The sequence below is a fragment of the Biomphalaria glabrata genome, chromosome 11 (genome assembly GCF_947242115.1).
Source record: "Biomphalaria glabrata chromosome 11, xgBioGlab47.1, whole genome shotgun sequence".
NCBI classification, from domain to species: domain Eukaryota; kingdom Metazoa; phylum Mollusca; class Gastropoda; family Planorbidae; genus Biomphalaria; species Biomphalaria glabrata.
In genome coordinates, this window is record NC_074721.1 from 35,052,611 (window position 1) to 35,078,502 (window position 25,892).

General features: G+C 32.8%; 1 protein-coding gene across 3 annotated transcripts; it reads left to right on the forward strand.

Annotated features, from left to right (window-relative positions):
- LOC106071518 (solute carrier family 49 member 4 homolog) lies at positions 1-24,773 on the forward strand. 3 transcript variants are annotated; one of them, XM_056003783.1, is made up of 13 exons: positions 1-161; positions 6,494-8,022; positions 9,228-9,318; positions 9,423-9,586; positions 10,435-10,474; positions 14,471-14,508; positions 15,430-15,474; positions 17,068-17,197; positions 20,861-20,966; positions 22,038-22,105; positions 22,971-23,089; positions 23,859-24,041; positions 24,523-24,773. In XM_056003783.1, exons 2-13 carry the CDS (start codon positions 6,777-6,779, stop codon positions 24,666-24,668), a joined length of 2,376 nt encoding a protein of 791 aa, XP_055859758.1. In that variant the 5' UTR covers positions 1-161; positions 6,494-6,776; the 3' UTR covers positions 24,669-24,773. The 3 variants fall into 3 exon arrangements, with proteins under 3 accessions (XP_055859758.1, XP_055859759.1, XP_055859760.1); XM_056003784.1 differs by lacking the exon at positions 1-161 and adding an exon at positions 5,608-5,886; XM_056003785.1 differs by lacking the exon at positions 1-161 and adding an exon at positions 5,608-5,846.
- The last annotated feature ends 1,119 nt before the right edge of the window (positions 24,774-25,892 follow it).

Consider the following 25,892-nt stretch of genomic DNA (forward strand, 5'->3'; position numbering starts at 1 on the left):
ATATCTAGATTTCTACCTAGACCTAGATCTAGACTCCTAGCTAGAGCCTATTAGGGCCCTAGGTCGTGCCTGGTTCCTTGTTTTTGGACAGAGCTATGGTATAGACCGGAGGTTTGAAAAGATTTGCTGAATTCATGAAGTCTAAAATAGTCTAAATCGAGGTAATATATAATTATTATAATCTAGATCTTAGCCTGTCTTAGCCTAGCTAGGTCTAGGTCACTCTACTCTAGGTCTAGCCTAGAGTCTAGGTTCTATTAATATTAATTTAATCTAGCTAGGCTGCTAGCCCAGATCTAGAAAAAATAACTGAGTCTGAGTTAAAGTGAGTAGATCTATAATAATCTATCTAGATTATTCTAGATATATAGATTTTAATTTTAAAAAAATCTAGATTCTAGATCCAGAGATTAATAAATTAATTTAGAATTAAGAATGATGATATTATAAATATTATTAATGATTAATGATATGAATGATAAGAGAAGACATCATAATGATAATGATATAATCATTACATCATTATCATAATGTCATAAGAATCTACTATTCTAGGCTAAGCCGCCTAAGCCTAAAAATTGTAAAAACGTCTAGCCTAAATTAAAGACGTAGATCTAGATCTATAAGTATAGTCAGTATAGAAGAGATACATCCACTACATCATTCATCATCTACTTCTACCATCTAGAAGTATTACTGAGAATGAATCGTATGGACATTGACTTTATTTTTATGGGCATTTACCGATTGACGTAGCTCTAGTAAGTAGTAAATACTAGTAATAACTATAGTATACTGTATCATGGGCTATATATGATATTGTCTAAAGTAAACAATAATTATACATGACATGGTCCTAGAAATCATACTGTCACGTATCAATTTGAAATAGTCACATATTAATTTAAAATAAACCCAAGTCTAGGTTAAGGTCAACCTCGCAATTTCCTATGATGTTAGCAGACACCTGCCTATCATGCGAATGACATGCTTGACACTTGATAGAAAATTATTTGATTGGTTGAAGGAGATGATTTCATTGGCTGAAGTTAAAGCCAAGTGTCTAAGTGGAGGTCAAGTAGGGGTCAAAATAAGCACGCTGGAGCGAGAATAAAGAAAAAAGGGCGGTCTGGAGAAAAATCTGGTTGAGATAAAAAGTATATACTATATTAGTTTTGAGTCAGAATTGGTAGAGATCAGTCTTGTATTTGTATTAAATCTAGTAGTAAATCTGAACATTTTATTTTGATACAGTTTACTATTGTAAATACTGTACGTTGCAGTGATTCCTAGTTTTTTAATTAAAGTTCTGTATTTGTTTTAAAAGGATCTTCACTTATTCAATCTCTAAGATAGTATTTACATCTATAGATATACATCATACAGAATCCTCGGCATCACAGTTACAAGATATCAGTACCACTGACAATTTGGCAAAGATCAACAACGAGTTTAACTAACAAGAGAGAAACTTACAAACTGTGACAGTCAAGCTCTTTAACTGTGATATCTTTAACCATGATACATACCGTGCAGATTTAGATCAGTGGTCTTCAACAGGGGCGCTAGTAGTAGTTTCCCCCATGGGGCGATTTCGTGAAATTGGGGTGGAGCTGGGAGACACATGATGGTAGGGGGGTGCTGGCCCAATAATGGCGGTGGGGGGGGGGGGGGGCGCTGGTCATAAAAGGTAGACGTAGAGATGAAACAGAAACTAGAGGTGCACTGAAACAAAACAAATTTAAAAAGTTCTTCAAAATTAACACTGACTATCTAAATATAGATAAATTATTGTTAGCTTGCGTCTTATTTAAGAAACAACATTAGAAATTAAGTTTGGGAATCCCCTTTTTCTATGTTAAAATTCTTACTTCGTTACTGTAATTGGATGGAATCTATTTTCTTTAGTTCTTGCACACATAAATGTTTATGGTTTGTTAAAAAAACAAGATAGTAGGCCTATGCTTTTTAGATTTCAGATTATCTATATAATATATTGAATTGCCACCAGATAAAAAAGTATTCCAATGTTCTTCGTTAAATGACAACATTTTCAAAAGAGTTTAAGAAACCATGCAAGTTGACTTCACGAACGTATAGCAATATCCAAAAAGTAATTTAAGAATATTCATGAAAATTATAAAACATTCTACCATTCTAATAATATTTTTAAAAAAGGTAAAGCAGAATATGTTTTAGTGGCCTCTAAGAAAATTGCATACATTTTTTTTTGCCAAAAATAGCATCAATCCCCCCCCCTCCTAAACTTTCGAGTGGGGGGGCGGTCCAATTTATTTGTACAAATCATAGCTTGTTAACAGGATCAATTAAATATCTATATAATTAAAACTTGTTATTGATATTTTAACCGATCTTTATATAATGTCGCTACCCTGTTAGCCACTTGGAAAGGGGGGGGGGGACAAGTACATCTACTGCCCTTTCCACCTAAACCCTTTGAGTAGAAGGGGGGGGGGGGCGGTCCTACTTTTATTTAGAAATCATAGTTTTTTAACAACATTAGTTGAATTACTGTATAATTTTTATATTATATCGCTACACTTCTAGTATCTTAGCCGAATCAGTGAGGTGGGGGGTGCAGTTGCTTCTAATGCCATCCCAACTCTAGCCCTCTGAGTGGGGGGGGGAGGTCCTATTTTTATGGAGAAATCATAGTTTGTTACCAAAATTAGTTGAATATCTATATAATGTAAGGTACATATTGATGTTTCAACCAATCTGTATGTTATGCTGCACAAAGACTCTGATCTCAGATTTTATCATTAGTAAATATAAAATGAAAAAGGGTTGTACCAGGTGGAAGGGGCGATACATGCAATCGCTTTCTGCCCTTCGGACAAACCAATACTTTTTTCTTTTTGTATTTTGTTAAGAAATTACAAAATTAAAAAAAAAATGTCACAAATATAATTTATATATGCTTATATCGATTAGCCCCACCCCCAATTCTCTAATGCCAAATGCAATCATTAGCTGAAATTATAAAATGGAGCGAGGATTAACTTTTTAACTCTACCACCCTCTCCTCTTTCCAGATGAAAACATGACGTTTTAAAACAGAATTGTCAAGTATGGCAACAGAGTTTATGTAATTCCACACAAATTCATCTTAGTTAATTTAAGAAAGACTTTGTTTTGGAAAGTTTAGAATTCAAATGAAATTTTTCATTATAAGAGTAACAATTGAGATGAGTTCTGCACCCAAATATTATTTTCCTAGTCACCTTTTTCCAACCTTTACTTATACTGATCACTTTCTATTGTATAAAAAGTTTGAGACTATAACTCACAATAAAAAATGCAAAAAAAAATTAGGGTAGAATGTAATTGGCCCACTTAATTTTTTCTCCCACTTCCCAAATTTTGTGTTTAGAGCTTTGAATTATAGTTCTGTAACAAAACAAAGTTACACTAATTATTTTTCGAATCATTTTTTTGGTGGCTATCTTCAAAAAAGCCTTAATCTAAATATGTGGGGTATTGTATCTTTTCAAGGAACAAATCGGTCGTATTTGCAATGTACTCAGGGCCTATAAATTCATATTAGAATATTTTTTAAGTAAAACATTTTCAAAAGGTCCTATTTGATTAGGATAAATAATGAGCTGTAGATGTCAGGAGAAGAATGCTGTGAAGAATGCAAGAAAATGCTTTTGGGGTCGGGGCCCCGGACCCCACTGGGGGAGCTTTTTTATTCGACATAGTTTGAGAAACACTACTTTTTTTTTCATTTAATATATATATATGTAAAAAAAAACAATGTTATGTTGAGCCCTTTCTCTTGATAGCTAGGCAATCTGGGGGAGCACTGTAAGCTGCCTTTGAAGGATCTTAAAAATAACATGGAAATAAAAAGTGTGTAATACTGAGATCCTTTTTGAGAGGTAATTAAGGGGGCCAATCACTTACTAATTCTGCAGTGTTTCACATGACTATGCAAACCTTGTTGCTACCTGCATATTTTTCTGCATTTCGTACAGACAATGCTGTCATCTGCCAGCTGTCTATTTAAGTTTTCTTTTCATCTTCTGTGCCTGTCTTCAGTAAGGGCTTTTCTTTGGGCCTCCCATTTTTGTACCTCAGCATTTGTAAGAGCTCTCCGACTGTCTCTTTCAGAGGCCATCTGCTGCCAGCTACTTTCTTCTATGCCAGTGAGGGCAAAATGGCACCTGAATTGATCTTCATATACACATGTAACAAAAATTATATTTGGTCCAAATATAAAAATCATTTAAGCTTTCTTATTTTTATGTTTTTACAAAGTTCTGTGAAGAAAACACCTTGCCTTGTTAATGAATGTTAATGATTACTATTAGTAAACAGTTTTCATTCATGCTGTCTATATAGCTTTAACGATCTAAAGTATTTAAGCCATCCGAATATTCAGATTTCAACTCTTTGTCAGCTTGATGTGTTACTGTCACATGGTCTATGTATCATGCATAGATAACAGTATGCATTCCATTGAGTGGTGACTTAATAGACGTCACTGCAGTTTTACTGTGTGGCAGTGTGATAGCTTTGAAGATATTCTCTGACCTAATTATATTAATTGATTTGGCTAATGTTTTTAAGGAAAGCTGTTAATTGTTTCAATGAATTAAAGATACAATATCCAGAGACCCCTGGATTCTCTTTAGTTAAATCAGATAAAAGACAATTCAATAATACACAAAGGGAATAACAAATTTAGACATGAAACATGGTTAGATATAAATACAGGCAATTTAAAAGTTATTTGTAGAACTTAAAAAACCTTAAAGCTTATGGTATTAGATGTCAAGACTATTGCAGTTTTGTTTTTTTACAATAATGAAGAGCAAATCTCTGAAGCTCTACAGTAAAAAGTAAACAATATCTTGTCAGAAACTTCTTAGCAGAAGATTTCCACCATGATTATTTTATTGACATTGAATTATAATTATCAAGAATTAGTTCAAACATGAGACAGAATTGTTGAGACATAATTACAAGGAACTTTACTTCACTTCTTAAATAAAACTAATTTCATATTTTCCTTTGATCTGTAAATGCCTAGCTTCTATATAATATTATCTTTGCTGACATTACCGATTACCAACGTTACCAATGACTTCATATTATTTATCAGTCCAAGTCAGACACACAGAAATAACAACATGGTATTGCATACTTATTTCATAGCATAGCTTATTTTACACCTCACTCTGTCTGGTACAAATTTTGAACACGTTATTTCTCCCACATCCATTCTCAGATCAAATTGAAACTTAAAACAACTATTAATTGTACCTAACAAAAACATAAATCAATTTAAAAATGAACTAATTAACAAATTAATTATTGTAATTATTTTGTTTGATATGGAAGAAAGGAAATAACCTCTACATTATTCATATATAGTTGTAAATGGATTTTTTCTCTTAAATTAGCTTTGTTTTTAACATATGTTTTTTATTTTGCTTGTTATTTTTAACAATGTCATTTAAATAATAAATTCTATTATTCTATCAAATAATTGTAAGAGTAAATCTAATGATTTTTATAGACTATTTTTTTTCAAGCTTAAAAAACAACAAAACTGTATTCTCTAAAAAAAAAAAAAATATCTTCAAAAAGAAAAAAAAATATCTTCATCTAGAGCTTTACTGAACAAAACACATCATGTAATGATGTCAAGTGTGTTATCTGTCCTTTTTTTTAAAAAACAAAATATTATCTTGTCATGTACTCATTGGCCCAAATCATGTCATTTTAAATTCTGTTATAGTGAATCTCTGTTACAGTTGATGTCTGTTATCTGTGTTTGCTATACCGGTCTGTACAGTGCATGAACACACACAGTGGTATCTGCATAGCATTTAAAATATTTGATAGAATTTCTAGGTGCTCTTTTTTCTTAAAATGTTGATGAATTTTTCAATGTGATTTTAAATGTTGATGAATCTTCAATGTGATTTTAAATGTTGATGAATCTTGAATGTGACTTTAAATGTTGGGGATTCTTTAATGTGCATAAAAATTTAGATGATTATTATATTCACATTCTTTAGTGTGCCTGTTGAAAAAGGAGTTACATCTTCAGGCTTACATTTTATTATATTTTGATGCATTTTTTAAGTGTCAGACATTTCCTTTGGAAGAAAGATTATTAATGATTTTGTCTAGTCATCAATATCATTTGCAGGATTAAGCTTAGGTCAATTTTTCAATTTTGGTGTCTCAGCTATGAGCTCTAAGTATATGTGATTTTCATAGTCAAAAACTGTTTTTGGCCTCCTTCAGTCGTAATGACTATGGTTCATCTCATTTCACTTTTCCATATGGCTGTGGAGCCCTATTTTGGAGAGACAATCCCCTCCACATATATTGTAGGTTAAGGTGGCATTCGCTTTGGTAGTAGTGTAGCCGGCCGTTTAGAACTTATAATTTATTTACTCTCATAATTATTTATTTGTAATAGTTTTTTTTTAATGTTGTTTTTTTGTTGCAGAAAACTATATCTTCATCCCTAAATGAAGTAATGAATTCTGTACATTTGTGGCTAAACAAAGGTAACAGGCTAGATCTATGTCATGGTGTGCCTCATGCTGCACTGTTCTCAAAGACTTTGTTAAACAAGCCAAGCTACTTCCCTTTAGCTCTACTTGACACAGTCTCAATGTTAACAAATTGCAAGAGTCAGACATGAAAGTTTTTGAGGTTTATGGTCAAGTCATTGTTAATGTGCAAGTATAGGCTGTAACTGCAATGTTTGGTCTGCTGAGCATTGAAACATGCAAAACCCAAGCTATGATGCAGATTTAAACCCAGGGATAGACCATTCAGAAGAAAAACTTAACACTACTAAGAAAAAAAATAAGATAAGCCAATTTAATGATGCCTCTCTAAAGTCAAGGGATAAGCTTAAGAAATCTTTAGATGCCAAAGCTGCAAAGGACAGTAATGATGATAACACTTCCTTCACAATGTCAGACTCTGAAACTGCTTTAGATGGTCAGTTAAAAAATGATAGAAAAAATGTCAGTAAACTGCGACAAGAATTATACTTGAAGAATGAAAGTAAAGATAATGCTTCTTTACCAGATGTTTATCTGGAAAAATCCCCAGATAACACTGACAAAATTATGGATTATGGATTTAAGAAGCGGACAAATGGAGAAACTAGAGAATTAACAAGCCCCATCAGTTTTGTCAATAGTGAATACTTGTCAAATGGACCATCTATCGAATACAGAACTGGGCGTCAGTCAGTTCCTATTTTCAGTCATAAAAGTTATGTTTCATCAGAGGTAGATTACAGTCAACAACAATCTGGTTCATTTCCATATAATTCAGGGAAGAAATCGTCTAAGGCAGCTAACTCTAATCATGTTCTGAAAAGGGTTGTTGGAAAAGAAGCCATTGACTTATTTTACCAACAAAAGCTGCAACGTCCAAGCTCAGCAGCACAGTTCCTGAAAGACTCCACGAATGTAAATAGTAAAAGTCCCATGACCGTTCAGCTTGGTACGGGAAAATATGGCAGTGATAACATGCTTCATATGTGCCAGAACTCCTTGTATAGAAATGAAAAAGATTCTTCTGGGACCATTAGCAAAGTTGTATCTATTAACCCTACTAGAAACAATGCAATATGCCAGGAAGATACTGACTCCATTACTTCAGTCAAACATCTTGAAGCTATTAGTTCTGTTTTATTAGACACTGGTAGTAGCCAAGGCTTGGAAGATAGCTTGTTGCAAAGTCAGTCAGAGGAAAACTCAGAGAAGACACCGCTGCTTGACAAATCTAAAACAGATTCAAGAACTCATGTCTACGCCAAGCGATGGTATCTCTTGTTACTCTTCTCAATAACAGCCATGCTATGGAGTGCAGTGTGGTCAACCTGGGGTCCTATTGCCCAGTCGGCTAAAGACGTGTTTGGATGGGATGATGGTGTGATTGCCATGATGACTTGGCTAGGAAATATTCCATTTCTGGTTACCATGTTTCCTATAGCCTATTTGATGGATGTAAAAGGTAACCCTACTTTTGTTTTGTAAAAATTTTTTTTTAACACTTTGACTACTTTATCTTAAGTAAAATGTTTATACCTGAACATGAAGCTTTGAATGGTTTTAAGAACAGTAAAGCATTTCTAATGTTCAATATAATTGAACCTGGTTTAAATAAATAAATAGACCTAATTGAAAGCCTTTATTATTAGATGTTCAATATAGATATGTTCATTAAGACACAATTTTGGCTGTAGCTTAAAAAAAAACACAACAACATTTTTACTTAATGTTTCTAAACCTGTTGAATGGCCTTGCCAAGGGATAGGGCTAATTTACTAGTTCAATGAAGAGTTGATCTCTAAGTGAGTAGTGCAGAGTGAACATACATACATTCAATGCTTCAATTAGATTAATTAGTAATATCTTCCCTCTTGCAATATTTCTCCCTCACATATATAAATACATTCTACTTCTTGAAAATGAAACTGAAATACTTGAATCAATGACAATTCAAGGAAATCTAAAACTTGAAATGATGGCAGATAAAACTTAGATCTATATTAACTACCACCCCACATGAATCCCACACAAGTAACTTATATAATACAGACGTTAATTCACCTATCCCTCTGTACTGTACACTGCACCCACATTTATGAAACCATGAACCATTTTCTCTTTGAATGCCCCATGTTGATCCACCTCAGGCATATACTACTACCACTGCAGCCCAACATAACCAACACTGTTTGGCAGTGCTGAACTACTGAAGAAAACAGCACACTATTTTTCCTTGCCTCAGTCTGCAAGAGCTTACAGCTTGCTAGAAGAAGAAGAATTTATATTAATCTATATATTATATATATAATCTATATATTATTGGACAGATTCAACCATCAAGTTCTATAATACAACAGTCCATGGAAAACGAACAACCTTGTTCACTATGAGAAAAAAAAAGGTTTAATATTTTATTCTTATGCTTCTTAAGCATGTGAATTCTCAGGGGCCACAACCACACCTCTCAACCAATCTTGGTTCTGAGCAGCTTTCTTCATCTACTCCCATGACATTCCAATATCCTCAGCTTTGCTGATGACTGACCTCTTCCAGGTTTGCTTAGGTCTTCCCACTTTCCGCTTTCCTTGTTGTTTCCAAGTGCCTGTCTTGCAGTATTGGTAGCTGGTTTTGGCAGGTATTCTTATTCATATGTTTGTTATTTCTTAGGCATGCGCATAGCAATGATCCTGTGTTGTGGGCTTATTTTCCTTGGAGCTGGACTGAGGTGTATCCCCTGTGACAATGCAACAGCAACTTGGTAGGAAGTTTTCTTGTTCATTCACTATACACACTAACTGTATTGTTAATATGACTCCCCTTGTTAACTTGTTGCTGACAAAATTGGCTGAAATACATATGCAGGCTCATATATGGTGGACAACTGTTGAATGGAATAGCAGGAACAGTCCCAATGAGTGGGTCAGCTTTGCTCTCTGGCCTCTGGTTCCCTTCCAATCAGCGAGCTTCTGCGACCGCTATATCAACAATATCAGGGTATCTGGGAGCAAGTGTTTCTTTTGTAATTGGTAAGTAGATTGTATTTTGCTTCTATATTCAGTAAATTTCTAACACAGGACATATAACAGTCTGTGTAATATTATAGGTCTTTGACAATTTGCTTTTGCTCTGTAAAAGTCACACAAAAAAGTTACCTGGTATATAACATTTTCTAAATATTCCTACCTGACACGGTGCTGGCTAGAAGAATGTAAGGATTAGCAAAAAAAAGGTTAAGTAGACTGGCACTGCACTCAGAACAGAAATGGAAAGACACAGATGGCTAGATATTGTTACAATACGCTAGTTTACAATAAGGAATTCAGTGAGAATTTGTTTTGTTTATTTCAGGTTAGGTTTTATATAGCGAAAAAACGTCATGATAAAAACAAAGAGTAGGGTTAGATTATGTATTAAATGTTTATGAATTGACATCAATCTTGCTTGTCTCATTACATTGTTGGCCTTGCCTGTGTTTGACTATTAGTTGTTACAGTTTAGTTATTATCTCTGTTTGAACATAGCCGATTCAAAACACAGGGCAGAGTTATCAACAGTATGGAATAAAAAGTGGACATTAGTGCCCCTACCATCCACTGATTTGTATAAGCACATCAATTTATAATGTTTCAGTGTGGTTTTTAAGTTTTATGATTGAATTACTTTTTTTTTGGAACATTAAATTTTCAACTTGAAATTTCCTTTAAAAATAAATAAAAAATTATGTTTATACACTGCTTTACTTTACAAAAAAAAAGTCCTAGTCAGCTCTCTAGAAGAACATATTTTCCAGTGGGTATAGTAATATACAGATATAAAGTTTTGCTTTTCCCCACACTTAGTACATCATGTATGATTATCCTTCTTTATGTCTCAGGTCCATTGTTTGTTCCTGAGGATGATTCATCAGGCAATGAGTAAGTTGTTTAATGTTAAGAAATAAATTATCTATAAATTTAATTTATGTACGCACAATGTACATTTTTATAAAAGCATGTTTACATAAGGTGAACCATAGCCTTTGGAGCTATTTGAAATAATGGTGAAAGTTTTTGAACCTTTAGTTTTTGGATATCTCAATGTGACAGCAATAAAAAAAAAAAGACTTTTCCCTTTTGTGGTCTGAAAAAAAACAACTTTTAAAATCTAAAACTTGTTATTTTGCAGTGGCTAATACACCAGTCTAATAAATAATATTTTTTTTTTACAAGATTTAAATTTCTAGTACAAGTTCATATAAAAACTTCAAATTCTATGGCATTTTACATCTTGAGGAGTGATCTTCTCCCTTTGTAACTTCTCATGTGACTTAAGTAGTTCATTCTTAATAAACAAGTTGGGCATCCGTAATCACCAGACACTAGCACTTTCACTCTTCTTTCTACTTCTGGTATGTGCACCTTCTCCAGGACCCTTCCTTTATGCTTGCTTGCATTTGGATCTATCTAAAACATCTATTTCCCAACTATTCTTAAGTGCTTCATGTCGCATTTGCTTTCATCAGTAAACCTTAAAAGTGGGCGACCAGTGGCTTTCCATTAGATTACCATACAGAATGTCTTGTAGCACATCATTGGAGATAGATGGAGCCAAGATAACAAAAAATAGTCAACAATTTCCAGTGGTTGGCCATTGTCACAAGAGATGCAGTGATTGTGCTTTGAACTAGTATTTTGGTCTTGCTTTGGCTAAATATTAAGCCAAACTTCTGGCATGCAGAAGTCTGTCTGTCAAGTTCCCTGATTTTTATTTTTTAACTTTGGCAGGAAAAGAATAGGCCAAACATAGTAGGTGCGAGCACACATCCCTGTATGACACCACTACTGATATCAAAAGGTGCTGATTGGGCTCCATAAAATTTCACATAACATTTTATTTCCTAATGAAAACATTCAATGAATTTTAGCATTTTGGGAGGGCATCCCAAACAGACTGCCGTGGTTAGTCAAGCATGTGAATCTACTTTTAATACGCATTTTTTCTTTGCTTACAAGATCCTAGATCTAACTGTATAGACGAAAATATATTTCTTTTACGAGAATGTTAACTTTGCTGTATGGTCTCCCGTTATACAATAAGTCAATATATTAAATTAGTAGGCTAGTGTGATGTCACATAGAAACCCAGTGAATGTCTGACTGTTTTGGATGCGCAGGAAAATTACGTCAGAAAAACATCAATTACTAAGTTATTATTGCAAATTAAAAAAAAAGAATAATATATTCATTATCTGTAAATCAAAACACATATCAAAAATTGTCAAAACTATCGGAGTTTCCCTTTAAGAATTTGAAAAGGCCAAAGGCTTTTGTCAGATCAACAAATAGATGTATAGTCAGTCTCTCTGAATTTATCCTGCTTAGAGAGAATATCATGTCTGTAGTGAATCTACCACTCCTGAATCCACATTGAGACTCTGGATAAACTTTGGAAGCTATCACTTACAGCCTGAATAGTGCCACTCAAGCGAATATTTTGCCAACTTTGCTGAAGAGAGAGATAACTCTGTAATATACATACATTAATGCATGCTTCAAATCCTATACTCTTAAGCGAGCAATTCTTGTATGTATGTATATATATTTATATATATATATATATATATATATATATATATATATATATATATATATATATATATATATAAATTTTATTTCAAAAACGGCTCTAACGATTTTCTTTAAAATTTCAAGGTATGTGCATATTAGTGAGAAAAAAATTCTCAACTCATTGGCCACATCGGGAAAACTCGAGGTCGACCGTTATATCGGTTTGAAAATGCCTCATTATCGAAAAATTAATTTTGGCTAGAATGTTTTATGAATGAAAATTTTCCATGACGTAAACGAGTTTTAAAGGATCAATAGACCTAATTAAACATTTGCGCACCATCTTACTGTAGATTGATTTATTATAGAACTATGAAAGAAAAGTAATGAAATTAAATGTGCCGATATTTGATTAGTTATTGTGTTTTAAGTGCTTAATAAGTTGTTTACACTTTAATTGTGTAGAGCGGTGTAGATACCTTTTACTTTGTTGTTTATTTTGCTGGTGACCTCCATCTGTCTCGTTCTGAGGTTGCATGCAACCATGTGCTCTCTTCTATGTCAGCTAAGTCAAGTTTGCGCCATAAGCTGGTCTTTTAAGGGTTTCGGTGTTACGTCGACCACTTTTTAGCTAACCAAAAAAAGACTGCCTTTGGCATGCGTTCGTCTGAGATTCGTCTCCCATACAGGATACTGCTCTGTCCAGCGTAACTGTCGGACTTAAAGAATTCCCTCTATACAAAGGCCGCGGATACACATTTGAGACCAAAAGAAAATTTGCTGCCGAGGACAGACGCAGACGCTAAAAGAAAATCTTAATCGAGCATCGCGGACAATGGTTATGCTTGCCCTGGATGTGGCAAGATATGTAGGTCACAGATGCAATCCTCATTAATTTTCGGACTCTAAGACAAGCCTTATTATTATTATTATTTTGCTGGTGAATTATTACCATGTGTTCATGCTTCAGTGTCTACCTCTCCTGTACCAAAACAAAGGAAATGGTCATAACACAGCTTCTCTACGCCTTACTTGCTCACACTAAACATGATATCCATCTAGCGGTCAACGAGTTTGCGTACACTGCAGCCTCTTTTGATTTAACTATAAACCTCGGTAAAAAGCTTGGAGTTAGGGCCAGGAGAGATCTGAATGGATGGATGTGTAAAGTAAAAAGCAGGCCATAGCACCACTAGGATGGATGGATGGCAAAAGCCGGTATGAACTTCCTATAGTCCGACAGTCAGGCTGGGCAGGGCACGTATCCCGTATGGGTAACAAGCATATTGTTTGGCGTAACAGAGGTGCCCCACGGAAACGTTTCTTTAGAAAACTAATGCCATGATTTAAGTCTAATAAGAAAAAATGCGCCATTTTATTTTGTCACTAAGTGCATGTTTTACCCTATAACGTAGAGAAGTTACATTGCAAAGACTTTCTTCCAAGCCAATAATACTAGGCCTACAATAGTTTAACGCAAAAGATGGATTGTAAAACTATAAGACGGACGTGAGCTGTAGTTTGTCTAGACTGTAGGAGGACTTAAGACTTTAAATTAAATCGGCATGTACAATTAGGCCTACAATTAGAACTAACAGAACACTAAAACAACTCTTCAGATTAGTAGTCTTTATCCGATCATTCATTTTCGTAATTACAAGAATATTCCCAAAATGACTTCGGGTATATAACCTTCCGAAATTATTTAACAGAGCGAGTTTCGGCCACCTGGTACAAAAATATTCTCAAAATGACTTCGGGTATATATCCTTCCTTAACAAATTATTCATCCGAGCGAGGCTCGGTCACCTGATATTATTATATATATAACAATAACATTTTAAAAAAATATTGTATACAATTTAATAAATTTCATTAACTGTTAAAAGTTTTTCCCTAACCACAATTTTCATTAAACATATGTAGAGGCATCGATTCTTAAATGGATAAAAATAAAGTTGTCTGCTCCTGTCTTACTTAAACTCACTCTCATTTGAATAAATTTTCTATTAATGCATTATGATTTATTTTACAATTATCTACCAATAGTAAAAGCATAACAAGCTAGCTATTCATCAATGTCGCACAAAGCAGTTAGTCCATTATTCAGATCTGTAAACTATATTTTTCCTTTTTTTAAGCTTCTTTTTTTTTTCTTCTTTTAATACTTCATTCATTGCTATAAATGGAATGGACATTTCAACAATGTTGTTGATACTGATATAGGTTAATCTATGTTTAAAATTTAAATAAAAAATAAGTTTTTTTTGTATCCTTGTAAAAACAATTCCCTTGAACTTAAACACATTTAACTTAAAAAGAAAAAAAAGATTTGTTTTCTCATTGGTTTATTTCTGTTTTCAGAACAACAGGAATAATAAGTTCAAATAGTTCAGATTCAGGTTAGTGTTTTAAATGTGATATATGGATGAGTACATTTGGGATCTACTATTTGAGTTTATCATTAAGTCGCACTGAGTTTGGTACATTCCCTTTGGTTAAATGGTTCAACACAGTGTGAATGATTCGATTGAATGTGATGATTTAAATGGAACAAGATGTCAGATAGATTACAGACAACATGAGTGCCACTGGCTATTATTATTATTATTTTTTTATTTTTATTTTAAAAAAATAAATATTAAGTATTACTAATTTCTACTTTTTTTTTTTTTTTTTTTTTTTTTAGTGTTATCTTAGATCTAGTATCACATTACATAAGTATTTTTTTAATTTTTTTATTTTTTTCTTGACGCCAAATAAGATTTTTGAAAAAAGATGGCTAAGATACAGCTCAATTAGTTTTCTTGACATTTATTTTGAAATAAAATATAAAAGCCTTTAAAATGTTTTTTTTTTTACATTTCATCTTTTAAATTTTGTGGTTCCAATTTTCTGACATTTCTTTTTTAAACAAATGTAATGGTAATGTTTTTTTGTTTTTTTTTATTCTTGTATATTTGAATCTGTAATAAGCTCACTACTTCTTTTATAACTTCAACATTCTTTTATCATAAACAGAATTTCTTTACAATTTTATGTAAATTGTACTATTACTAATGATCATTGTAGTTCAAAAGAAAAAAAAACATTATTTGATTTTTACCCCTTATAATAAAGAAACTTAGTTTTACCTTTGTTATATTTTCTCTTAATAATACATCTGTGTCATTAAATATTATTCAGACATTCAAATTCCTAAGAAAAAAACAACTTAATTTTTTTAATGAATAAAATATCTAATATATAAAAAAAAAAGTAAATTTTGAAAAAAATAATGAGACAGACTTAAATTTATCTGTTCATATTTTCTTTGTCCCCAGACATTACAGACCAGAAGTCTCATATATATTATATTTTATATGCTGGTAAGTTGTGCCCTAACTATAGATGATACTCTACGTTAAAATAAGTCTTATTGCGCTTCAGTGTATTTTTATAATTGTTCAGTTAATTGTTAAAAAAAATTATAATTTTCTTTTCGTTTTTAAAAACCGATTTATGAAATAAACAAAAATTTCAAAACTTGAGCAAATAGATTCCATTTCTATAACTCATTTGACACCATAGCCTCCCTTAACAAAAATGACAATATTTTGGCATTACTGGTCCATTACACCAATGGATTCAAGAGTTCCTGTAATAAAAATTGCTCCGGATTGACACCAACAACAGTAAACTCAGGTGTACCTCAAGAAATAATTTTAGGCCCACTTCTGTTTCTAATTAACATAAATGACCTACCTAACTGCATTAGTTTAGGAACAAAAGTTAGACAAGGATTCTGAAATTTAAACAAAGAGAATAGAAAAATTACAGAAATGGGGATCAAACTGGAGAATGTTTTTTTACCCAGAAGAATGACAATTATCAGGAGCAAAAAAAAAATACTAAAGCAATTAAAATATACCTACTGCCTATCTTATTCATGGTAAACCAGTTACACAGACAAAAAAACTTAAGAATACCATGGTGTTATAATAAATGAAAAATATCATGGAATATTGATGACATTATAAAAAAATCAAACAAATAATTAGGGTTTATGAAAGGAATTTTATATAAACAAGCAAGAACATAAACTAAAATGTAATGTAACCTTTTTTGGAGCAATACTAAAATATGCTTCCTCTTTTTTTTTTGGACCCTACATCTCAATAATACTTTAAGAAACTAGAACAGACACAAAATAGAGTCGTGAGATTTATAATAAATAGTTCCATTATAGCATGGAACAGGTTGCCAGAATCAACCAGGAAATCCAATGACTTAGCAGAGTTTAAGTTTTTAATTAACTTACATGACTAGATTAACCAATTGATATGTGTAGTACATAGTTATCTTTTCTTTTGAGGAATGTTTGTGAGTCTTCTAAATGTAATTGTGTGTAATATTTTTTAGAGACTTTTTTTGAAACATGAGTTTTTGAAAATTTAATGAGAAAGAGTTCCTATGCTTTATATACCATTAAATCTCAATTTTATAATGAAAAGCTAATTTAAACACATATACAAAATGTATTAGATATTTCCAAAATTATTGATATGCTTTAGATACCATTAAAATTGACTTTATCATTGTTTACCCTGTCCTACTTTTTATTGAAACTTGATGTATTTGTTAGTGGAATTTTTTTTTTTTTTGAAAACTTTTTTCTGACCAGAACATCAACCATTTTTTGTCTGTTTATAGATACTTATGTTGCCAACATATATATTGCTAAGAATATTTATCATGCTGAATATAAAGTATAAAAAGCAGTGCCAATGAAAATGGTCTTCTTTATGCAAAAGCAACAGATCTTTTACTATTCAAACTAATCAGGGTCCTTATAAAAATATGGCGTCATACATTTTTGGGTAAAATATTTATTGGAAATTTTAAAACTGTAGATATCAGAAAGCTTGTGTCATTGCCCACATATGTGTAATGTTTTTATTGCTGGTTTTTTTTTTTACTAGAATGTGGAGCCGCTGGTCTGATACTTTTTCTTGTGCTTCTGTATTTCCCATCCAAGCCAGAACTGCCTCCAAGTATATCAGCCTCCATACCTAGGGAGAAATATTTAGATGGGCTGAAAATGCTTGTCAGGTACAACATTGCTTTTGGTTTATAATTAATGTTTGAAAATGTGTACGTCATTGGTGTCTCAGCTTCTTTGGAAGTTATGGAAGGCTAAGTTTTGTTTTGTTTGATACACTTTTAACTGTGTGTAATGATTTCCAAGCATCTTTTTGTAAACTTTACTGTCAACTTTTATTTGACTTATGCACTGTTTTTTTCTCTCTGCGCTAAGCAACTTAAAAATCTTCTCATCTGTCCTTTGACTTTTGTAGTAGGGGTGCTGTGACATTTTTTGTAACCAAATCCTTCAACTTTTCACAGCTGTTCTTAGCAGAATATCCAGAGAGAGGCCAGTCCATTCTTTTACATTATCCAGCCAGCTTTTCTTTGGATGACACTTTCTTTGATTTCCCTCTACCGTACCTTGAAGAATAACTTTTGACAGTGAGTCATGTCTTACAATAGGACTGAACCAGCTCAGTTTCCATCTCTTCACAGTATTAAAGAGTTCTTCCTTTTTGCCAGCCAGAGCATTGACTTGTAAAAAAACAAACTCATAATAAAACCAAATGCTAAGCTTCTGTACAAGGTTTGATCCAATGTTGGCTAGCAGGCTGCAACAGATTATCTGTTGAATGGTACTTTCCATTTGCCTCTGTGTTATGTCATCTTTAGTGTTTCATTCAGAGTAAGATCAGTGATCTTGTCATCTCATTTTCGTTGGTTGGTTTTATAAGTTTCAGATGGTAGAGTTTCTACTCAGTGACTCATGATGACATTCCAAAGTGCAGACCACACCACTATGCAGCAATTCTGTTTGGTTTAATTTGAAGTGATGGAGATGTAACTATTAACCCAATAGCTCCGACTGCAGTAATGCATGTCTTTTATGCCTAAATCCTACAGCAGAATAGTGCATGGGGATGCTAGCAACAGTTTTTAAAACTTTCCTACAAGAAGAGCTCATCATGTCTCTTGAGACCAGTCGATGACCTCTGGAATTTCATTAAAAACCATCTTAAAAGCATTATAGAAAATCAAATACCAACTAAATACACATCAAACAAAATAAATAAATGCTGGTTTAATAATAGACTAAAGAAGCTTTGTAAACAGAAGGAAAACCTATATAGAAAATTTAAAGAAACTAATGCAGAAAGAGTTTACAAAAAGTATATAAAAATTAAACACTTAACCCAAAAAGTAAGCAGACAGCTGCAGAGTGAATACATAAACAATGTAATATCTAAAGACAACAACAAAAACCTATGGTCATACAGTAAGTCTAAGAAAATAGAAACAACAGGCGTAGCGCCATTAAAAGATGAACATAACATAATACATAATGATAATGAAACTAAAGCAAACATTTTAAACAAATACTTTGCATCAGCATTCTCAGCCCCAGGAGACAAAGACATATTACTGAATTTGAACCAAGTAGACAACATAGAAGATATAGTAGTACAAGAAAATGGAATTCAAAAACTATTAGCCAACACCAAACCAAATAAAGCTTCTGGACCTGATGGTATTCCAGCTAGATTACTCAAAGAACTAAGTAATGAGCTAGCCCCAGTGTTCAAAATACTCTTTCAGGCTTCACTTAACCAGGGCAGAGTACCAAAGGACTGGAAAGAAGCTAATGTCACCCCCCTATTTAAAAAAGGAGAAAAATCTGACCCAGGAAACTACAGACCAGTATCACTTACCAGCATCACATGTAAAATCCTAGAACACATAATATGTAGCAACATCATAAACCACTTAGACAAACATAATGTCCTCACACCATACCAACATGGCTTTAGGAAATATAGATCATGTGAAACACAACTAATAGGACTAATTGATGATTTTTCAAAAGGCTTAGATAATACTGAACAAATAGATGCTATCTTACTAGATTTTTCTAAGGCTTTTGACAAAGTTCACCACCATAGTTTGCTTAAAAAATTAAAATATTTCGGCATTAATGGTCCACTGCATCAGTGGATTAAAGACTTTCTGATAGGGAGAGAACAAACTGTAATAATAAATGGCTCTAAATCAACATCGATAACAGTAAACTCAGGTGTACCTCAAGGAACAGTCTTGGGTCCACTACTATTTTTAATTTACATAAATGATTTACCAAATTGCATTAGTTCAGGAACAAAAGTCAGATTATTTGCAGACGATTGCATAATATATAGAACAATAAAAACAACACAAGACACAGATATTTTACAAAGAGAATTAGATGAATTACAGAAATGGGAATCAAATTGGAGCATGTCTTTCCACCCAGAAAAATGTCAGTTGTTAAGAGTAACAAAAAAACTAAAACAAATTAATTCCACTTATCTTATTCATGGCAAACCAGTAACACAGACTAAAAATGCAAAATACCTAGGTGTTATAATAAATGAAAAACTGTCATGGAATCCACATATTGATGAAACTACAAAAAAATCAAACATAGCATTAGGATTTATTAAAAGAAATTTCTATAAATCAAATAAGAACATAAAACTAAAATGTTATTTAACCTTGGTTAGGCCAATAATAGAATATGCATCCTCTGTTTGGGACCCCTCAACTCAAGAAAACATTAAGAAACTAGAACAGACACAAAATAGAGCAGTGCGATTCATAACAAACGAATATTCACATTTGACTAGAGTAACACCTTTAGTAAAATCACTAAATTTAGAAAGCCTTCAGGACAGAAGGCTCAAAGTAAAGTAGCAATAATACATAAAACACTGAACCATAATCTTCAAATACAAAAACAAAATTTAATAAAATACTCTGAAAGACACAAAGATAAAGGCACATTCCTCATCCCATATGCTAGGACAAATTTGTACAAACACTCCTTCTTCCCTAGTGCTATTAGAGCATGGAATGGGTTGCCTGAGCTAGCCAGGAAAACCAGTGACTTGGCAGAATTTAAGTCATTGGTTAATATGCATGACTAGATGCATGACGCGTAGGACGTAATCATCTTCTTTTTTGAAGTAACGTCTGTATTATATAAGATAAGATAAGAGAACGAGAGTGTGGTGACTATTTTTTAGCCCCAGTGTATAAGTCCCCGCCTGGAAAAATTAGTAAATTTTGAACCTTTTTTTTAATATATATATATTCTAATAGTATTAAAAGTGTATTTTTTTAAAACTAGAGATAAAATTATATTTCTTTGAAAAGTTTATTTTTTAAGATATGTTTTTTCAGAGTTACTCCTCTTCATTGATGATTTTTCAAACTAGAAATAAGAACTATTGGGTTAAATATAATTAGATCTCCATAAAGGAGATCTTGTTAAGTTTTGAATGAATAGAATTTAACTTGAAATAATTTGATGGAAGCAGATAAAGAGTCTCACATTTACATACATAGTTATACATCTTTCAACTGATCTATTTTTTTATGTAGCAGATCACATTTTGTTTTGCTACATTTATTACAAAAAGAAAATATTCCATAATTTTGTTTGGATTTTATTTAAGTCTTCTAATTCAATGTAGAATATGTTTAAAAGATTTGTTGTAAATTTGTTGATCTTATATCACTCTGGTAATGTTACTTTGTATTGGGTATGAAGCTTTTTTCTCCTTTTTTTTAATGCAAATATTATAAGAAAGGTTTGTTAATAAAATGTAAGAAACTGATTTGGTTAAAATTCTTTTTTTTTTATATCCTCAGAAATAAACAGTTTTGGATAACTGCAATAGCTTTCAGTTTCCCTGCGGGTGTTTATGAAGCTTGGCAGGTTGTGTTGGATGTCAACTTGGATCCTAAAGTTTCACAGGTACACTGTGAAATTTGTAAAACTAAATTTACCACTAGGCTATCACTTGGCCTCCGAATTGAGAAGTCTCAGGTTCGAGTTTCTGTGAAGAATGTGATTTCTGGGCCCACCCAACTCAAATGGGTACCTGACCTGAGTTGGGGAAAGTAAAGGCGATTAGTCAATGTGCTAGCACCACTAGCCAAAGAAATAGATGACCTTTACATCATCTGCCCCATAGATAGTTTATAATGTTACTATTTATGTTAATTTTATTTCTGTTTTTAATGTTCCTTTTTCTGTTTATAATGTTACTATTTCTGTTTATAATGTTACTATTTCTGTTTATAATGTTACTATTTCTAATGTCAGTGTTTACCATGAAACAGACTCAGGAACAGAGTTTGATATTATTCTGAAATAATTTTTAAAATCTGGTCTAGTATTTTGTTACAAAAAGAAGGAGTACCTTCCCTTCACTCTCAGATTAGCCTTATGCACTAGAATCTGACTACAATATAGCTTCTAGTTATTAGTTTTTGTTTAGTATTTCTAGACTGCTGTTGACTGTATTCTGTAAATCGTATATGTAATCAAATCATCATCATCATCTGTCCTTTGACTTTTGTCTTAGGGGTGCTGTGACAGTTCGTGTAAACAAATGTCTCCATTTTTTTTCTGTCAACAGCTGTTCTTAGGATATTAAGAGATGCCGGTCCATTCTTTCTTGTTGCCCTTCTAGCTTATCTTTGGATGTTCCTTTCTTTGTGCTCCCTCCAGTGTAACTTGAAGGATGAGTTGTGGCAGTGTTGTGTCATATCTTACAATATGTCAGAACCAGCTTAGTTTTTGTCACCTCACTGTACTGAAGAGTTCCTCCTTTTTTCCAGCCTGTATTGGATTGAAATAAAATCCTGTTCCAATTATCATAAAAGAAATCTGACAAAAGTTTATGTTTGGAAAAGAAAACTTAAACTATTGTTTTAAGCTATTGATTTTGGAAAGTTAAGTAATTGATGTACATTTCCATTGGTAATCAATTATATTTTATTTCAATTATATACAAGTATATCTACATATTTACTTATTTAGAGCACTGCTGGTTGGATGGATTTCTATGCAACTGTTGGAGGCTGTTGTTCAGGAATGCTAGTCTCTAGGTTAGTTTTTGAAAACTTTTTTCTACTTCCAATATTTACCAGATTACAGTTATTCACAGTATTATTTGTGATCCATTGTAAAGATAGCCTAAATGGATTATTGGAAGTATTAAATTTGGTAATTTGATCTAATTAAAAAACGCCCATTGAATTTTTAAAATCAATATATTGCTCTTACATTTTTTTTGTTTTTAATTGTAATGCTTTTCTAATGGCTACTCTTTTGTAAAAATGTTTTACATGTTTCGGATGTTCCTTTAGAGTTGAAGATAATTTACTTCCTAGTCCAAACTTCCAGCAGAACAATGGGGGATAGGAGATGGCAGTGTTTGTACCCGGGACTATTGATAAGTCCGAACAAAAAAAAACATCCTCATCCAAAAAGACACATTTTTGTTTGAACGGTTTAAATGCTCAAGAATTAAAAACATTTTGATTCAATCATTTACTGTTTGAACTAGAGACCAGTATCCTGCAGTGTTTTCAATTACAGTTAAATATAAAGTGTTGAAAGTTTATTATTATTATAGCTTTTATATAGCGCTACTTTCATGCTTATAGCATGCTCAGAGCGCTTTTGGTCCAATCTCATTTGTGGACCAGTGGGGGGAGGGGGTATCTAGGAGTTGGTTTTCCGTGCTGCCTTTAGGCGCTCAGTAAACACAACTCTGCTCGAGTCAGGTGTCAAACCTCTAGTTCCCTTCTAGGTAGCCAAGCCATGTTCAAGCGCACTTGGCCTCTCGACCACGATTCCCGCATATTGAGTTTTAAAGTTCTGTAAGAATGTGTTGTGTAAGGTCTTGGTAGCTCTTAGTGACTTGACTCTCTTAATGAAAGTTCAAATGTTTCTCTTTGAATCTGACAGGTTTGCTGATTACTTCACCAGGCAGATCAAATTATTTCTTCTAGTTTTCTACTTCCTGGCAGCTATTGTATTTCTCTGGTGCACCTTTATAGTAACAGATATACTACCATTTGATATAGGTAAGTATCTTTTTTTGTTGTTGTTTACAGTCTTGAAGTTTGAATAAGTAAATCTAGACAAATATTGCACTGAATAAAGTAATGTACATTTCTGGTGTATGGTTTGTAAAAACATGTTTATTCTTAGTGCTTGTTAGGAGCTCTTCACTCTACAAAGAGGCTTTTTTGCTGAACTTTTTGTGGAGATGTTCTTAAACAAAAACAAATTAGGTCATTTCCTGCTTCCTTGTCATTCATTCAATATTCAGGATTTTTCTCTCATTTATCTTCTTGTTTATAATGGCTTGACTGTGAAGAGCTTATAAAATAGATATGATAAATTTGTCCAGTGAGAACAGGAAAACACCTGTTTATTATGGGATTAAATATTGGCAGTGGAACTCTTAGCTGTGTAGCAGATCTGAGTCCTGATGGACACCAAAATGTTGCCAGAGTATTTTGAGTCCATTCAACTTGTAGTGGGTTCTTTATCTATTGTAGAAAATGTGTGTTAGCGATACAATGCATTTTTAAACTAGCAAATATAATAGCTATATAGACCAAATAGTCTTGAAAGTTAACATGTTTTATTTATCTTTAATATATTTATCTACTTGTATTGATCTGTATGGACCATGAAACTTTAAACAACAGTTTTGAACTTTAGTAGTCCTGTTACTTTCAGATTCATTTCTGGGTCTCTACTTCAGGTCCTTGCTTGTTTCCCTTGTATTTTTTTTTCTTTAAACTAAGTCCATTCATATTCTAATTTAAAATGCTTATCTTCCAGTCAGTCTGTATGCAGCTATTATTCTTGGTGGTGTATTCCTGGATGGCGGAGGGCCATTGTTTTTTGAACTGGTGGTAGAAGTCTCCTACCCAGTGGGTGAAGGTGTGACCTCTGGTTGTGTACAAATGATCTGTTCTTTAGCAGGGATCATATTTCTCAGTCTCGTACAAGTTAGTCCAACAGGTAAGTCATTACCCACCTTTTTTTTTTTATCTTCCTGTGGGATGTGTGGCCTGGCCAAGAGGCTAAGTACACTTGGGCTTGGCTACATATCAAAGGGGGCTCGAGCTTTGGCACCCAACTTGAGCACAGTTGTATTTACTTAGCGCCTAAAGACAGCATGGAAATACTTCTCTCAGATACCCTCTCCCCTATTGATCCACAAAAGAGATTGAACCTCTGAGCATGCCTATAAGTATGAAAGTTGCGCTATAGAAAAGATATTAATAAAAAAAAAGAAAAAAAACATTTTTCATTTTTATGGAATGTTGGGCTTGGCAACCAAACCAAATATATCGGGTATATACTGGGGAATGTTGGAATTTGTTCTCATTTGAAGGTAACAATACATGTTTACCTAAAATATATATTTCTATTATAAAAGTAAGTGAACTTTATTTTAAATATGCATTACATTGATTTTGATATCATTTTGCTTTCGCAGACAAACAGTGGATGAACTGGTGCTTCTTCAGTGTTATAGCCATGGCCATTCCTCTGCTTTTCCTTGTCAAGGCCAATTATGGCCGAGCAGATGTCGATGACTTGGAGGTGTCAGTTGAGGAAGAAACACAGTCTGTCAATCCATAACAATGAGAGAAAACTGCCATTCTGCAGATAGATTCACTGAAGAAGTTGTATACAATTAATCTATTACAATTTTTATTAGATCAAAATATTACACCCCCCCCCCCCCCCCCAAAAAAAAAAAAGCTATTTCTTGTAATTACTCTAATATATCAATATGTACATACATCAGAAACAAATTATTTGCTAAAATGATAAGACTTTTTAGTTCTATTTTTATCACAGCTGGATAAAGTTTTTATTGGCAAACAAAAGTACTTTGAATCCTTGAGTATTATTCACTTATTAAAAGATTTAATGGGAAAAATATAAATTAGAGATATTATAATCCAGTGTTTTCCAAACTGTGTTTCGCAGAACACTACAAGGCCTAAATAAGTGTTCCATGAACTACTGGAATGACTAGTAGGCCTCCCTGGGAATGAATGTCCCTAAAAAATAGAAAGCAAAGTGTTCCTCTAAATACTCAGAATGAATGAAGTGTTCTGTTGACTCTTTCTCTCCTAATAGATGATACCAACATTGATTTGACTCCATGAAATTAAATTAATTTTTGGTTTTGCAATCCTATTCAATTCTAAACCAAATAAAACATTTTCTAATAACAAAACAAAAAAGTTATTGAAGTTTAATCATAACAGGATAGTGAAATACAAATGAGCAAAAATGAATAGTTTCATTGGAACGTTGAAAATAATTGTGGAGAGAAAGAGTTAAGGAAAAAGTTTGGGAACTACTGTTACAAAGAAACCTAGGATGTTTATGTCAGAAAACGTAAATACCAAGGAAAATATTGTTTTGTATCTTTTGTCATACTCCTATATCTTAGTTTATCACTGCATTATTGGGACCTAACTTGACAGTCTTCCACTGAACTCTAAGTTAGTTGCAAGGTATTTGTTCTTATTTTATACCATTACACCTGTTACAGTCTAGTCATTTATAATTTGTCATGATAATTACATTTCTTAGTTTTCCTGGCAACTCATTCAGTTTGTGATTGATTATTTAAATAAACAGTAGTTACTTTTTTATCATGATTAGCTGTATTCACTACATTCTGGCTACAGTGTAGCTAAACATTACTTTCAATTTTAAGCCTTTTTAGTGTGAGACTGGCTGTATTCAGCTAGTTACCAAGATATTGGGCTTATTTTTGGACCTTTTATATCTACTTATATTAATATATTTTGTTATATTTGGCTATTCATTTAAACTTTTTCTGTG

Excerpts from the sequence above, each read along its gene's own strand:
- LOC106071518 (XM_056003783.1), top strand. The coding sequence starts at position 6,777 with ATGCAAAACCCAAGCTATGATGCAGATTTAAACCCAGGGATAGACCAT. Across the intron at positions 14,509-15,429 it reads TTCAAATAGTTCAGATTCAG|ACATTACAGACCAGAAGTCT; the intron begins GTTAGTGTTTTA and ends CTTTGTCCCCAG. Across the intron at positions 17,198-20,860 it reads GGGCTGAAAATGCTTGTCAG|AAATAAACAGTTTTGGATAA; the intron begins GTACAACATTGC and ends TTATATCCTCAG.